Here is a 14,545-nt window from a genome sequence, read left to right on the forward strand (position 1 = left end):
TGTGCTTACCTGTCAATCCCATTAACAGGACACCTCTTGGGGTAATCGCACACTTTATAAAATCACATTACTTTACATTAAGTCCCGTAAGTGTGGATTGTGATTGACTGCAAGTTGTTGTTTTTGTTCTTTGTATTAATGTTATATGAAATCCCAAACAAATGTTTTCCTTGTTCCTCTTTTTGGCAGCTGAGATTTAAAGAAGAAAGGTTAAACATAATCCTCCCCTCCCTTCTTGAAATAAACCCAGACGAAAATCCACAGTTGCGGATATGGAAACAGTGTACTTGAAAGACTGCAACCTACTGCTTATTTAGTGGTAATAGCAATTAAGAACAAGTTCTAAACAATCTGAGTGAGGCAGCTCTCCTAGTTAGGAAATCCTCCAACTGCATGTGTTCAGAAAAAAAAGGTCGCACTGCGGAGCCTGTCAACCAAGGATGCCTGTATTTTGAGGAGACTTGATCACAGTAGATGGTAGACGATGGATGCTGTTCCTGAATTCCTATGAGAGGAGGATAGAGGTTGAAGTCTCAACTGATTAAGGGCCAGGCAATATTGAACCGGTTTACCGGGCATCAGCCTATGTGACTGATTTCACTGGCTCACCTGATTTCTCATACTTTAATTTTACATTTGCATTCCTGGCCATTGATTTTTCTCATCATAACCAATTTGCAATTAAAATGTTCCCATTGTCTCTTTGGATTGCATACTGATGAAGAGATCAGTTGACCATCCGCTTGCAATTTTTTGCAGCCCAGGAGCAAGGAGTACTTTTAGCATGACCAAAAAAAGGTTAAACAATTGGTTCCTCAAGTTGTGTCACCAGAGGCTTAGGTAACAGAAGAGTTAGAATTTAAATCACAGTTTCATCTAATGCTTCAGCAATAGATCCTAAGCAATGGTTTCCTTTTTTGCCAGCCTATCCCATTGCAACTCGGTGGGAGGCAGAGTACCATATTTTTGTTCCTAAGTGGGAAAAAGTAACTACAGATCCATGGTTACTGGAGACTGGTGTAATGAGCTACGGCCTCCAATTACAGCTGTTAATTCCCCCAGATGCTCTGCCCTTCCCAGAGCATGGTACACTTTAACAACTTGAAATGTTATGACAATAAAAAAAAAAATTATATTTCAAAGTGCACTGGAAGGTTACCATACAACATTACTGTCAGAAAATGTACTTCAGATAATTTTCTGTTAGGAATCATAATCATGGATATCATGTGTAAATGATACATTTGATTGTTCGACAGACCCAATAACGTGTACGTTGAAACCCTCAAGACAGCTATATCAAACATTTATCCATTAAACCAAGAACTTCAGACAAGCACTTTTGTACTTTTGCCAGGTACTGAAGTAGGTAAGCCAAACATTCCTTTTTCCGCAAATCCACAACATTTATTATATATGTTCTGTTTATGTAGGTGAATATATCAGTGGACACCAGAATGCGGTGCAATCTGGCTTACGATCGACGAGCCGGTAAAAAAAGATGTAGTCTATATTTTAAGGTGGTGCAGCTCTTCAGAGCATTCATCAACTGTTTTCCTTTCAATCAACTCTCTAGCCTAGAGCTCCAATGTCCCTCTGTAACTCTGAGTAGCATGATTTTAGGTCAACTTGAATGATATTTACCTCTCTTTTATTTCTTTTAAGAATTACAGGAATTCTTGTGTTATAGTAGGAGAGGCAGATTTGTCTTTCGTTCTTTTCAGAGAAGTTCTGACTGAGCTCACTTGTTGCCTGTGTCACTGTTGGCAGACATTGAACTTAGCATTTTCTTTGTTGCAGCATTTCTTCAGGCCCTTTTCAACATCATATCATCAGTATGCAATAGAAGCAAGTGGCAATGCCCAATTCGGGGATATCTCATCACCAGCAGCGTCACAAGTCTTTCAGTCGGTTCAGCCCCTGTGTTCTGTTTCCCAATAACTCTAAATGCTCCTATTTTGCACTGTATAATTTAGTGATTTGGATATTCCCCCAGTGTTTGATATAGTTTGCTTAGTCACCGGTGCCCTCAAAACTGGCACCCATTGATATTCCATTACTAGGGCAACTCCAAGGGCCCTTGCTGTGTAAACTTTGGATTAGGCTTCATTTGCTTCCTGGTCCACCCTTTCCGATGGGAACTGCTCAAGGCATAGGCTGTCAAGACAGTGCCAGGACTCTCAGGCTCAAAGACACTGACTGTTCCTTTCATAGTGTTTGTAGGTGCAGTTGACCCTTGGCATCCCTTTCCTGTCTGAGGAAAATCACATTGGTGCATGTGGTGGTTAGTTTAAATCTAATATGTCTTTCAATGTTTAAAATTGTCTCACAACCAAGGAATGGTATTCTGTACAGTTGTTGCATGCAGTCTGCATCTGCCATACATGCAGCATAAATTAGCAAGGTGCCTTTGATAACCTGGTGCCTCTGACAATTATCTGCCATGCCAAACCTATGTGCCCACCATCCTCCCACAGGCCCCCAATTGGACTCACCTTCTTTTTGTAAGTCTCTGGTGTAGGCCACTCTTTCACCAAGGCCTCACTACTGACACCCCCTGCTCATCATGGGCTTGTCTCTCCCCCCCCCATTGAAGTGTACTGCTTACTTCTTGGGTCCAGGGTTGGCACCTTCCGCTCTCTCACCATCCTCCTTTTGTCTACAGATACCTCTTGGCCTGCACTTTTGGCCGGAAGCTGCCTCGTCCCTAGCTCAATACCCACATCATCATCTCATTGGTCTCATGGAAGCAGCCACTGTCCCCTCACTTATTGCAAATCACTTTCTGTTCCCAATGACAAGTCTTTTTCTTTACAATAGGTTTCACCATGATGGCAGTCACAATGCTCGGTGTTTCTTATCACTCTCTTTCCACCATTAGCAAGGTTATAGTTCTATGTGATCCTTATTCCTCTCACTCCCACAACCTCTGTGCCAGTACTCCCAGTGCATCTATTTAGTCAAGCTGCGATGAAAGCTGATTAAGATGAGGATGGAGCACAAGTCGCCCTTTTCAAATCTGCTCATTATCCTGTTCGGCCACTCATTCCGTTTCATATTATTTATGCAAGGCAGTGTGTAACCCCTCTTGATGGGTTGTATGTTACTAAAAAGTGTGCTATCAAAAAGCAAATGGGATCTGTTTTGGCCTCCAAGAGCTCATTCAGTAAGAGAAAAGGCAGCCACCATCGCAGTGTTTAGTAATGTTCCTTAGGAAGGGGATACTTTTGCATCTATTCAAAAAGTTATGTATCAATGGAGGATCCCTTTGTGGATATGGAAAAGTTACTTGGCTGTAACAATAGTTCTCTGTCCATGGTATCTTCCTGAGTTGCATGACGGACCCTCCCATCGTGCCATTGGTGTCTTCATTAAATTCATAAACAGTGAATGGAGCCTCTGGAATGAAAACAGGGTTGAGAATCACAATCAAAACGAACAGAGCGTAACTTCACTTTTCTTCATGCTGGAATAGTTAGTCATTGGCAGCTTGAGGGCACAGGGCAGTGTGTCCTTCAGAAATGTATCTGTTTAATCACACTCCAATTCTTCCTCCTCTTTGGAATCTCTGACAAGGGTTATGGATCTGTGGAGAATCCCTTGCTAGAGAAGGGAGTGTAATTGGAACAATAGTTCTCTATCTAGAGTATCCTCCCAGGTTTCTTAACTGACCATCCAATTCTGTCATAGATGCCATTAAATTCATAAATACTGGATAGAGGTGCAGGAATGGAAGCAAGATTGGGAATGTCAAATAATTAATTAGAAGCCAGTCAAAACCAACAGAGAGCTCAACTGTGATGTTGCTTCTTGCTAGAACGCTGAGAGTCCTTGGCTGCTTGAGAGGACAGTGTGGTTTTACCTCTCAGTGAGGCTGCATGCATGTGGGGGCAATTTTCTATAATGTTTCTATCATTAAATAAGTGAAAAATGAAAAACAGTTTAGGCAGCAAGGATGCTTTATGTGCTAACTCCATTTTTGATTTTCTAGGCAAAGGCAAAAGAAAAAGTTTACTTTACACAGACATTGTCTAATTGACTTATTTAGAGAGATTTTTCTCTGTTTTAATAGTGTGCCAGGCTTTCACACATGGACTGAAAATGTATTTATAAATTTGCTGAAGATAGACTTGATAGAGAACTGGTGTTAAAGATAAAGTTGTGCTTCCTTTCTTCAAGGGTAATTCTGGGACAGGACATCAATCCAAATCTACATAGCAACTACGATGTGTTCGATCCTGTTGAAGGGTCACTTGTAAGACCTACTGTGCAGCTTTTTCTTGCATACTTTTTGCCCCCACACCCTTTGCCACTCCATAGTCATGAATACCAGTAAGAGCTTGTCTTCCTGTAAGTCTCACCCTGACAAGCCCAATACTGAGTCATGCTTGCTTTTCCTTTTTCTTTCAAAAAGAGGTGAGTAGAGTGGGAGATTTGGAAGTGGGGTGGAAATTCAAAACACACTGGATCTAATTGTGTTGGCAGAGAATCATGGACAGTCTAACCCGGTTGACCCACTGTCTGTTTAGATTGGCGATGGAGGAAGGACCAGAAGCAGAAGGACACCTATTTCAGCATTTTGAACGCCTTTATTGACAAGAAAGACAGCTACTACTCTATCCACCAAATAGGTAGGTGGGGCATCTGCCTGAGGATGATGAGGGGTGTGAATGAACATCCATACTTTTTAATGTCTCATTATTCGTACCCCTCTTACCTACAGTCCTTTCTGTTGCGTCTCATTAAGAGTGTTCCATCTTATGTTAGAATGCAAGGATGGAGTGTTAGCTTTAGAAGTGGGGAGAGGATTCAGCTCTGGGGAACTACTACCTCTCTGATGAAGCCGAAAGCCTTAATAAAAATTCTCCTCTTTTCCTTATGTTTGGAGATTAATGGGTGGTTGTCAATTCTTGAATGCACCGGCGGATACACCGTGAAGGGCACATTGGACTGGAAAGATGTACTTAATCGTCCCTGCAGATCTGTGTACAGCTGACTCTTTTTGAGATGTTTGTTGTAATTAGTGGAGTTACGGCATATAGACCGAGAGGATATACGGTGGAGGGAAATATTTTCCGAAACAAGCCTCACGATGCCTGACATAGCCATCCTGCGATTCCTCTTGATCTGATATCAGCCTAGGAGGTCTGGCATAGACGTGGATAGCAATGTCACATGCATGCCGCTTTACGTTAAGCATGGCATGGAGGCCATTTTGTTGTTTCTTTGTGTGCTGTGTTCTGAGCAGCACACTAAAGGAGCTGCTTTGCATTGAAGGAACTATGTAGGAACCAGTACATTTTAGAACTTGTTGAAACATTCCCTGGTGCTGTGCGCTACTGACAGTGCTGATGTCGGTAACCCCCCACTTAGCAGTAATTGGTCATGCAGCACAAAATAATCAGTCCACACAAATTTTGTTGGAAAACAGTTTGTTGCAGGTTTATTTTCATACAAGTTGTATGCCAACGTGGTGGGATAACTTACGAGCGATCCAAGGGCAGGCAGCGGTGACTAACCTAAGCTGCCCTGCCCGCCTGATGAGCCAAACTGCACTGTGGCCAACTCAGTCGGTGCTACCATTTATGTGGGGATTATCCCCCTCAAATACAATGAGCCACCAGTCCATAACTTTACTCCCACCTTTTTAGTGGTGCAGCGTTGCATGGCAAGCCCCCGTTGCTCAGGCTTACAACCGTCCAAAAGACTAGCGGGCGCCCACATTTTCATCCAGGGTCCTGCTGTAAAGACTCCTGAGATTTGGCATAAGGCACCCCTATTATGCTCCTGAAAGGGTACCCCTGTGTACCAATCAGCCTCCGGATCGCCCTGTATCATATGCCCACCTGGCCACAGCGATGTTGCTCTGTTATCTACATTAAGGAACCAGAAAGGCCAGCTGTTTTTATTAAAGGTGTTGCCATAGGAGACAGAAACCACAAAATGTGCGTGCTTGCAACACACATCTGGAAAGGCATGCCAACAAACTAACCATCTCCAGAACCAGAGAGTCATGCAGCCACTCCTTGGCCCGATTACTAAACCAGGTTAAGTTTATGGTGTTGCATGGCATCGAAAATCCCATCTCTCAGCGCATGCCTGCAACAAATCCCAATGCATCACCCAAGTCGGGTAAACCAAACGCAGAGTAGCATGCAAAGCTAAGCCCGCGAAGAAACACCTGCCCATGCGAGCAGACCAAGCATCCCTCGCTCCACAAGCCATCCGAACTGTCAATTATACATATCGGCTGTTAGGCAACTCGCCCCACCCAACTTAAATAAGGTTGACATGAACAAATTTCAAGTCGAAAAATAATTGTCAGGGGCATAACCGAATTTTGCACATCTTCCCTTCTAACTGAAACAAAGTATTGATTAAAACAAGCATGTTCATCTATTGTGTAAATCGTCCCATTTGACTGGCACAAACTCCGGAAGTACAGAAGCAGGGCTTGGGAACTGCACTGGGAGAAGCAGGGGACACTGGCACAGCAGCGCATCATATACCCTTAATGGCCAACCCCCGATCCAAACCATACAAACCCTAGCCAGCATGAACTTTGTTCATTCGCTTGCCTACTGTATGAGAAACCCTTCTCAGAGTGTGTGGCAAAGCGCAGAGCGAACCCGTTTGACTGGTCCATGCCTCACTTGCATAACCATTAAAAGACCTCCACCCTGTGTACCCACATGTCACAGAGGAACCATCCTCAAAGTAGCACGTCCACTCCAAATAAATATATGAAAGGATCAATATTGGCAAATACATAGCATTAAACAGCCACGTACTGCCAGCGTAAGTAACAGTGCCTTACCACTTTGTGGCACCATCACAGTATAACTCAGTTCAAAGTGACCAATATTCACCCTTATTTCGAAACCAGCCCCACCCCAGCAAATGCAAGTGGAACAAACCCCATACGCACAACGAAATCGGAGCAATCCTCTGCCCCGACGACATCGCCAGACAATCAAACCTCGCTGAATCAAAGTTAACTCCTAGGGCGGGACGGAGGCAACGACGCGAGGGAATCCACCTGGCTATCTGCACGCCTCCGCACCCTTGTGCACTACCCTCCGCTGAGGATGGGATCAGATATACGTTGGGTCATGCATCGACCACACCATTTGCATCATCAGGTTCGCCAAAGCAACTGGCACGGGTATAGCTCCATTACTTGACAATTAAGGCTGAGGGTCCGCGAGGGCCTCCCAGAACCGACGTTCTTCTACTGGGACGGCCGAACTGCGCAACGGGACGCAACTACTGAGGGTATCCATGTCATAGCGGGATCCCCAATGTATTTTATGTTGCGAGGCGCGCCTTCCTGATTCAACCAACATAGGCGACTGCAAATCCCAATGAACCTGTTGTCGAGGCGCGAGGTTGCCCTCCCAAAGCCACGTGATGCGATGACCATGCGCCCGCTCCTCAAATGCACAACCCAGCCCCGGAGTTACGCCGCTCTCATTGTTCACCCCCCCTCATACAAAGCCAGACCAGGCGTGCCCCAAAACGCCTGGGGCAGGACCAGTAGGGCCAAATGGCGTCGCCAGGCGCGCAACACCCATTGGACTCAAAGGGCTTCAGCCCCCCCCACCCCCGTCGTGTGTGGCAGCCCGGGATGAGACACCTTCCTGGGCAAAAAAGTAGCCGCACCTAATCACTTCACAGGTCTTTAAAAGACCATTTGCATGTTAATGAGGCCTTGCTGTTGTTTCACCCCTTCTAAGAGCCCCTGCAGCTCCACTCTGCTTATTGCTTAAAGTTCAGCCCCCCCCCCGAATTTTTTGCTCAGAATCCCCCCCCCACCCCCACCCCCCACCCCCGAAATTTGGCTCTAGTTGCACCACTGGGCGTCGCCCGCTCACCACACACCAAAAGTCCGCAGTGCAAACCAACGAGCCACCCCACAGACCCATACTCTGGGAGAGCCTTTCGCAAAGTGAAGTACAGCGCTGTGAAAGTTATGTCAGACTGTACAGCACTTATTCACAATTCATAAGCTTCGAACGCGAACATGACACAGTCAACGTGCGTCCAGCGGGGGGACTGCACTAATCCCCCCGCCCCCACGCCCCCATGGCGATACAGGTCGAACCTCGAGCGCCTGGCCGTGCTTCCGTGACTGCACCCCTTATGAGCTAGGGACAAACCCATGCCGTCTGGCATCTAACAACCCACCGGGACCCAGGCACAGCCCGGTCGCGGGCCTTAAACATAAGTTGCTCTTTTGCCCCCCCACCCGCACCCTAAAAACAGTATAATAACCCGGCGCCACAGCTACCAGCTCGACCCCAACTCGTTGGGATGACTGGCCTGTACTGGATAAATGCCGCATACACACAACCTTCAGAACACAAGTCGGGACCCGGGTAGGGGTGGGCGGAATTTGCGAAATCCACTTTCGCAAATTATCGCGAAAATGTTAAAAATTATCGCAAACACGCGGAAATATCGCGAAGATGCAGAAGTTTTTTTTCCGCATGTTCGCGAGATTTTCTGCATGGTTGCGGCTCGCCAACTTACCCATGTGGTTGCTCGCGGGCGCGGCCATCTTGTTTTCAGTTGTCTCGCGGTGCATGATTGCGAGAAGAAAGACGTGATCGCGCGACGCATGACGTCACTGCGGGCGCGAACAGTCGCGAGACAGCGCAAATGACTAAAAACAATACAACATCTCATGGACAACGCGACCGGATCAAGAAAACTTGTCGGCGAACGCAGGGATTCAGGTAAGGCGATCGCGCGCACGCGAGAATGTATTATTTTACAGCGCGAGCAAGAAACAAATTATTGCCAAGCTGCGGAATGTGGAAATTTTGACATTTTCGAGCTCTCCGCGGAACGCGAAAATGTCAAATTATCGCAATTTCCGCGAACGGAACGACCTTTTCGCCCAGGCCTAGACACGGGACGGCCGAGCCCCTGGACCTGGACACAGCCAGGAGGGGCTCAGGGTTGGATTGGGATCAAAAATAGGCCCGGGCACACCCAAAAAAGTGGCTCACATTTGCTTATTGCCTTTCCGCAAAACACAACGAAGTTTTATGAAAAGAAAGGGGGTGGGGGGCATGTTTTATTAACTTCGCCTGGATAGAAAAAAATGCACAGGTTAGTTCACACTGCTGAGCTACACATGAATGCAAGTGAGACCACTTCTGCTCCGGAACCCTTCCCCCGCTCAATCACCATACATTAATGGGCTGGCCCAGCGAGAGAAAGGGAGTGATACCTCCGCCCATCTGCCTTTAGAAAGGCCACTCAGGCACCCACAGGGCCGCCGGTGGCATCCTAACATCACAGACAGCCCCTAGGCTGCACAAAAAAGCAGCCCACAGCTAGAACTCGGCTACCAGCCCTTCGGCCATTTCCCAAGTGCCCGCGTTACCAATCCGACTCTCTGGTTGATAATGACCCCACACTCACTGCAACATAAACAACACACAGGGTATCAGCAGACCCAGGGACGCGACACGTCTGACTGTGTGTCCAGCAGAAAACAAAGTGGATAGCAATGTCACATGCCTGCCGCTTTACGTTAAGCATAGCATGGAGGCCATTTTGTTGTTTCTTTGTGTGCTGTGTTCCGAGTGGCATTAAGGACGTAGCTTAAAAACACGTGAGCTAAAAATCTGTGCTTAGGATAGTGTGCGCCCGACTTGTATTTTGCTGTTTCTGTCATTGCATCCAGATATATGATACAACAAGTAATATCATACGTACAACAAGTCAGGACTTTTGGCTTTGTCAATGGTTGTTAGTTGCATAAGATAAATATGCAGCAACTATGGCTTGTGTATAATATTGAAAAAGCTTCCACTTAAAGCCCTGGTGACACCACAACAATGTTACTGCTCCTGAGTTCCAAAAGAGAAGTGAAACTCATAGAGAAAATGCCTCTCTTTAAAGGATTTCCCTTCCCCTACAACACTCACTTGGCAGCACGTCATGCCGTAACTTCTCAAATAGTGAGAAGTAAGCAGTGTGAGCATGCGCACATAGATGTGCCTTCTGTCACTGCAGTCCGGAACAAAACGGACCGCCTGTGCCAGGGCACAAAACAGAGCCCGATAGAGACCAGTTTCGAGTCCTCCTTTAATAAACTGCTGGTGCTCAGCACCGGTGAGACCCGGCCCACATAAAGGCCTGATAGGAGGGATGCATTTGAAACATACCTGGAGCAGTTGGTAGTGAGGTATTTGTGCTAAAACGTAAATTGCTGGTACTTAAGCACAGTTTGAGTGTGCAGAGTGGAAATGTTTACCTGACAGGAATACTTTGAGTGATAATGACTCGGAGCTGGACGATGATGAGTGCGAGAACGCCGCTAGGGCATTAGAGCAGAATTACAAAGGTGATGCGGTAGTTCAACATCACAAATTGTTGTCCAGGGAGCAATTTCTGGGGGAAGCATTGAACCAAACGTGAAAGTGTTGCACTGTTTAGCTAAAAACTAAGAGACCAACTGATCCATAGGATTAGCAAACTAGAGGAGTTACTAAGCAGAAAAGATAATCTGCTGAATAAAGAAGTGCAAATAGCTAAAAGAATGTAACACATCTCGATGTGCAGGTTTCTAAACAAGGACAAAAACAGTAACATGAATGAACGAGGGGTGGGGTATGTGATTTTGGTGACATAAAACAAATGGAGCAATGATGAGCGTGGTACTGAGAAAAAAAGAAGTCGGCTAGTGAAGTGAATGATAGGTTAAAATGCCCCTGTAATGGAAGTGTGAAGCGTATAAGCTACAGTAACCAGCTGAAAATGAAATGCTGAAAACTGTGGGAGAAGCAATATTGTTCACCACGTTTCATCTGTGGAATGCCTATCAAAAGATAAAGCGGCTCTGAGTCCAAGCACCTGGCATCCTTTTATTACACCACACGGCGCTTACAGTTTCAGCAGGATGCCGTTCAAAATGGCGTTTGAGGCAGCTGTATTCCAGTGCTCGATGCAAACCTCGTTTTAGGGTGTGATGCAGGTTGTGCACTTTCAAGACAATATTTTAGAGTGGAGCAAGATCAGGAGGAGAATGATGGGTTGCTAAAAAATGTTTGAGTAATTCTGAATAAAGCTGGCTTGACAGTGAGCATTGGCATCGGCTAATTAGAGTCTCTACCAGATAAGGTGTTACCAAAGATAAGTAACTTGTTCATCTGGAAGAGACTTAGCCACAGTTTCCTTACCTTAGAATAGATACCCAAGCAAAACCTCCCTGGAGGTGAGCTGCGAGACGGATCAGATTAGAAAATCCTGTTAGACCGAACGGGCCAAATATCCATCTCACCGGACTGAATGTCCAGGCTGTAGTGTTTTATAAACGTGTGCAGAGAAGCACACACTGCTACCTGACAGATATTCAGGACAGGTACTCCACCAGCGAATGCAGTGGTTGCAGCCTTGGCTTGGTTAGAATGAGCTTCCAAACCTTTTTGGCCAATGCGTAGCAGATTTTGATGCAGAGCACCATCTTTTGTTTGATGGTTCATTTCTACATCGCCTTTCCTATTTTGGCTCCGACGTACCCCATAAAGAGTTGATCATCCATCCCTAACTGTGGTGTGCGGTCAAGTAAGAACAACAATGCTCTTTTTTGGTCTGGCCGATGGAGTCTCTTCTCTTCTTTAGAGGGCTGAGGCGGAAAGTAAAAGGTAGGCAAAGCGATGTACTGGCCTACATGAAAGGTAGTTACCACCTTCGGTAGAAAGGATGCTCTACTAAGAAAGACCAGTTTGTCTGGAGGCTGTGATGACAGTACCTGTAGCTCACTGACCCTCTGGGCAGATGTGATAGCCACTAGGAAGACCATTTTATGGTAAGGAGCCTGAGAGAACAGTTGTGTAGCGCCTCAAAGGGAGCACACATCAAAAATATGAGCACTAAGTTGAGGCCCCACAACAGCATAATGAAAGGAGCTGTGGAAACGTGTTGAATACCTTTGAGAAATCTATTTACAATAGGTGATTTGAAAAGGAATGGCTGATCCGGTATCCACAAAAAAAGCCACTATGGCAGACAAATAACCTTTCAATGTACCCAAAGCAGAGCCATGGTGGACTAGACTATGAATAAATAAAAGAACCTGAGAAAAGGTGCAGATAGAGAGTCAACTTGTTTATCTATACACCATGCCTCAAACTTGCTCCAGCGGCAGGCGTATACTGTCTTGGTGGAGGGATGGCCTGGTGGCCAAGATAACATTGCAGACTTTGGGCAGAAGGTTGAAAGCTGTCAACTGTCACTGCTCAATCTCCATGTAGGAAGGTGAAGCGTTTTCAGTTTTGGGTACAGACCCCTGCCCTTTGCTGCGACAGAAGATACTCCCGAAGAGGCAGCCTGATCGGAGGACCTGTGCTACTGCTCAATAGCTTGAGATACCAGACTCTCCGTGCCCATTTCAGAGCCAGAGTTATGATTTCGGCTTGGTTTTTTCTGATCCTCTTGAAAACTCTGAGCAGGAGTGGTATTGGCGGAAAGGCGTACAGGAGGCCTGAGCTCCACTTGAGACAAGAAGCGTCGCCAAGCAAGAGCCACCTTGGAAACTCCAGCGTGTAAAACTGCTGACATTGACGTTCTCGAAGGAGGCAAACATATTCAACCAAGGCTCTCCCCATTCTTGGAAGAGACCTTGGGACACTTTCGGATGGAGACGTCATTCTTGGTCCGCTAAGCATCAATGGCTGAGTTTGTCCGCTTTGCATTCAGAGAGCCCACCAGGTGTTGACCCACCAGGGATATGCCTTTATGTTCCAGCCATGTTGAGATGAACAGTGCCTCTTGACAAAGGCTCCACAACCCCACCCGCCCTGTTTGGTCAATACCACATGGAGGTGGTGTGCCGAATGAATACTTGTACCCGCCTTTCCTTGATTGAAAGAAAAAAGGCTTCAGTGCCAGCCATATCACTTGGAGCTCCAACAGGTTGATATGGAGTCCTGATTCCACCAGAGATCAGAGTCCTATGATCTCCACCTCTCCCAGATAGCTGCCTCAGCCCAGAAGGGACGTATCTGTCACCACAGTCGGCTCTAGTTGGGGAAGGGAGATGGGTCTAGCACTAACATAATCGTGGTTCGTTAGCATCACTGCAGGTCTTTTGCAGTTCCCCTCGAGATCTGGACCATGTCGAAGATATTCCCCTGGTGCTACGCCCACTGGAACTACAGGTCCCACTGCAGAGCCCTCATTGCTTACGGACATGTGTCACAAAAATGATGCATGAGGCCATGTGTAATACGTTACATCCAAGGAACCTCTTGATGTCTAAGATTACCAAGAGTTTTTAGACTGATGTTTATGAATATATGGATTCCATTCAGAGTAATTTCAATATGATGATTTAATTTGTTCACTTTTTGTCTGTCTCTCTTTGATTGTTTTTATATTTTTTGAATTACGTTTTATTTATTTGTATAAATGTTATGTTTTTAAACTGCATTTTATTGAAGCAAAATATTTGAATAAATATGTCTTTTTTTAATATTGAGTAAAAGCTCCTTATCCTTGTGTATATCACAATTGGTTTTTGGGTTCAAATCTTTAGTGTTTCATTTGAGTTGTGTGGAAGTCTGAATGCATGAGATACACAGAGTTGATTCTATTCAATGAATAGAGCTTATTTCAGTAGTTCCAAGAGAATTTCATTGTTTCTTTACTTGAGGCCTTGTGGCCCAACAACTTCAGAGTCAGTTTCACCGAAATCTAGGATAGATGACAAACATCAGTGTCACAGAATGAATATCCTGGACTCGCCCCTCGGGACGATAGGCCAGAAACTGCGCTGTGTCCAGAACAGCTCCGATGAAAGTGTTTAACAGACAACAATGGTTCCTGTGGACAATCATTGTATGAGGGGAGGCAGACAGATGCAGTTCTCTCCACGAGGTGAGCCTGATTAATTACTGCAGCTGACCTTGGCAGCCCCTTTCATTCCATTATCCTCTCCACACCGGGTAACCAAAAGACGGATCGTAGTCATTTTCTTCTGAGGGTAATTTAGAGTTCAGCCCTTTACCACGGAAATTCCTGACAACAGCTCATCTCCCTTTTTGAAATTATAAAGGCTTTCAACCTTGAGCCTATAGGTGCCCTGCTGGGCCCTATGTGAGTACTCTTCTTCCTTTTCACCCCTACACGGTGCACACCACATTATCTGACAGTCATCCCCAGGTGCCCCTTCATTGCTAGGTCCTGATGAGACTCCACATTGTTAAGTGGGTCGAAACGTTGTTGACTAAGTGAAGCAAACCATTTGTCAGCCACTATTACTGTATTAGTAGGCTGCAAGCACATATTATATATTGATGTAATGGTTGGTTTTCTACAGTTTTGATGAAACCTTGTTTTTATGTCACAAAGAGTCACAACCTTGAAATAGAGGTTTCACAATCACTTGGGACACCATGCACTGGATTTAAAATAATATTATATAAAACAACGTATATTCATACAAAATTTGTGTTATATGCCTTTTCCCTTTCAGACATCTCTTTGCCTTCGATTATTGTGATGGAGCTATTATATATTAAGTATCATT

At 45.5% G+C, this 14,545-nt stretch overlaps 1 protein-coding gene across 2 annotated transcripts in view; it reads left to right on the top strand.

The window, feature by feature from the left end:
• The window catches only part of ATG4B (autophagy related 4B cysteine peptidase), a 362,353-nt gene that overhangs the window by 165,118 nt on the left and 182,690 nt on the right, over positions 1–14,545 (top strand). For both annotated transcript variants that reach the window (XM_085634168.1, XM_085634170.1), the window contains exon 5: positions 4,530–4,631. In XM_085634168.1, coding sequence (XP_085490294.1) covers positions 4,530–4,631 — 102 coding nt within the window. The remainder of the gene's footprint in view (positions 1–4,529; positions 4,632–14,545) is intronic.

Source organism: Triturus cristatus, chromosome 11 (genome assembly GCF_964204655.1).
Source record: "Triturus cristatus chromosome 11, aTriCri1.1, whole genome shotgun sequence".
Lineage (NCBI taxonomy): Eukaryota > Metazoa > Chordata > Amphibia > Caudata > Salamandridae > Triturus > Triturus cristatus.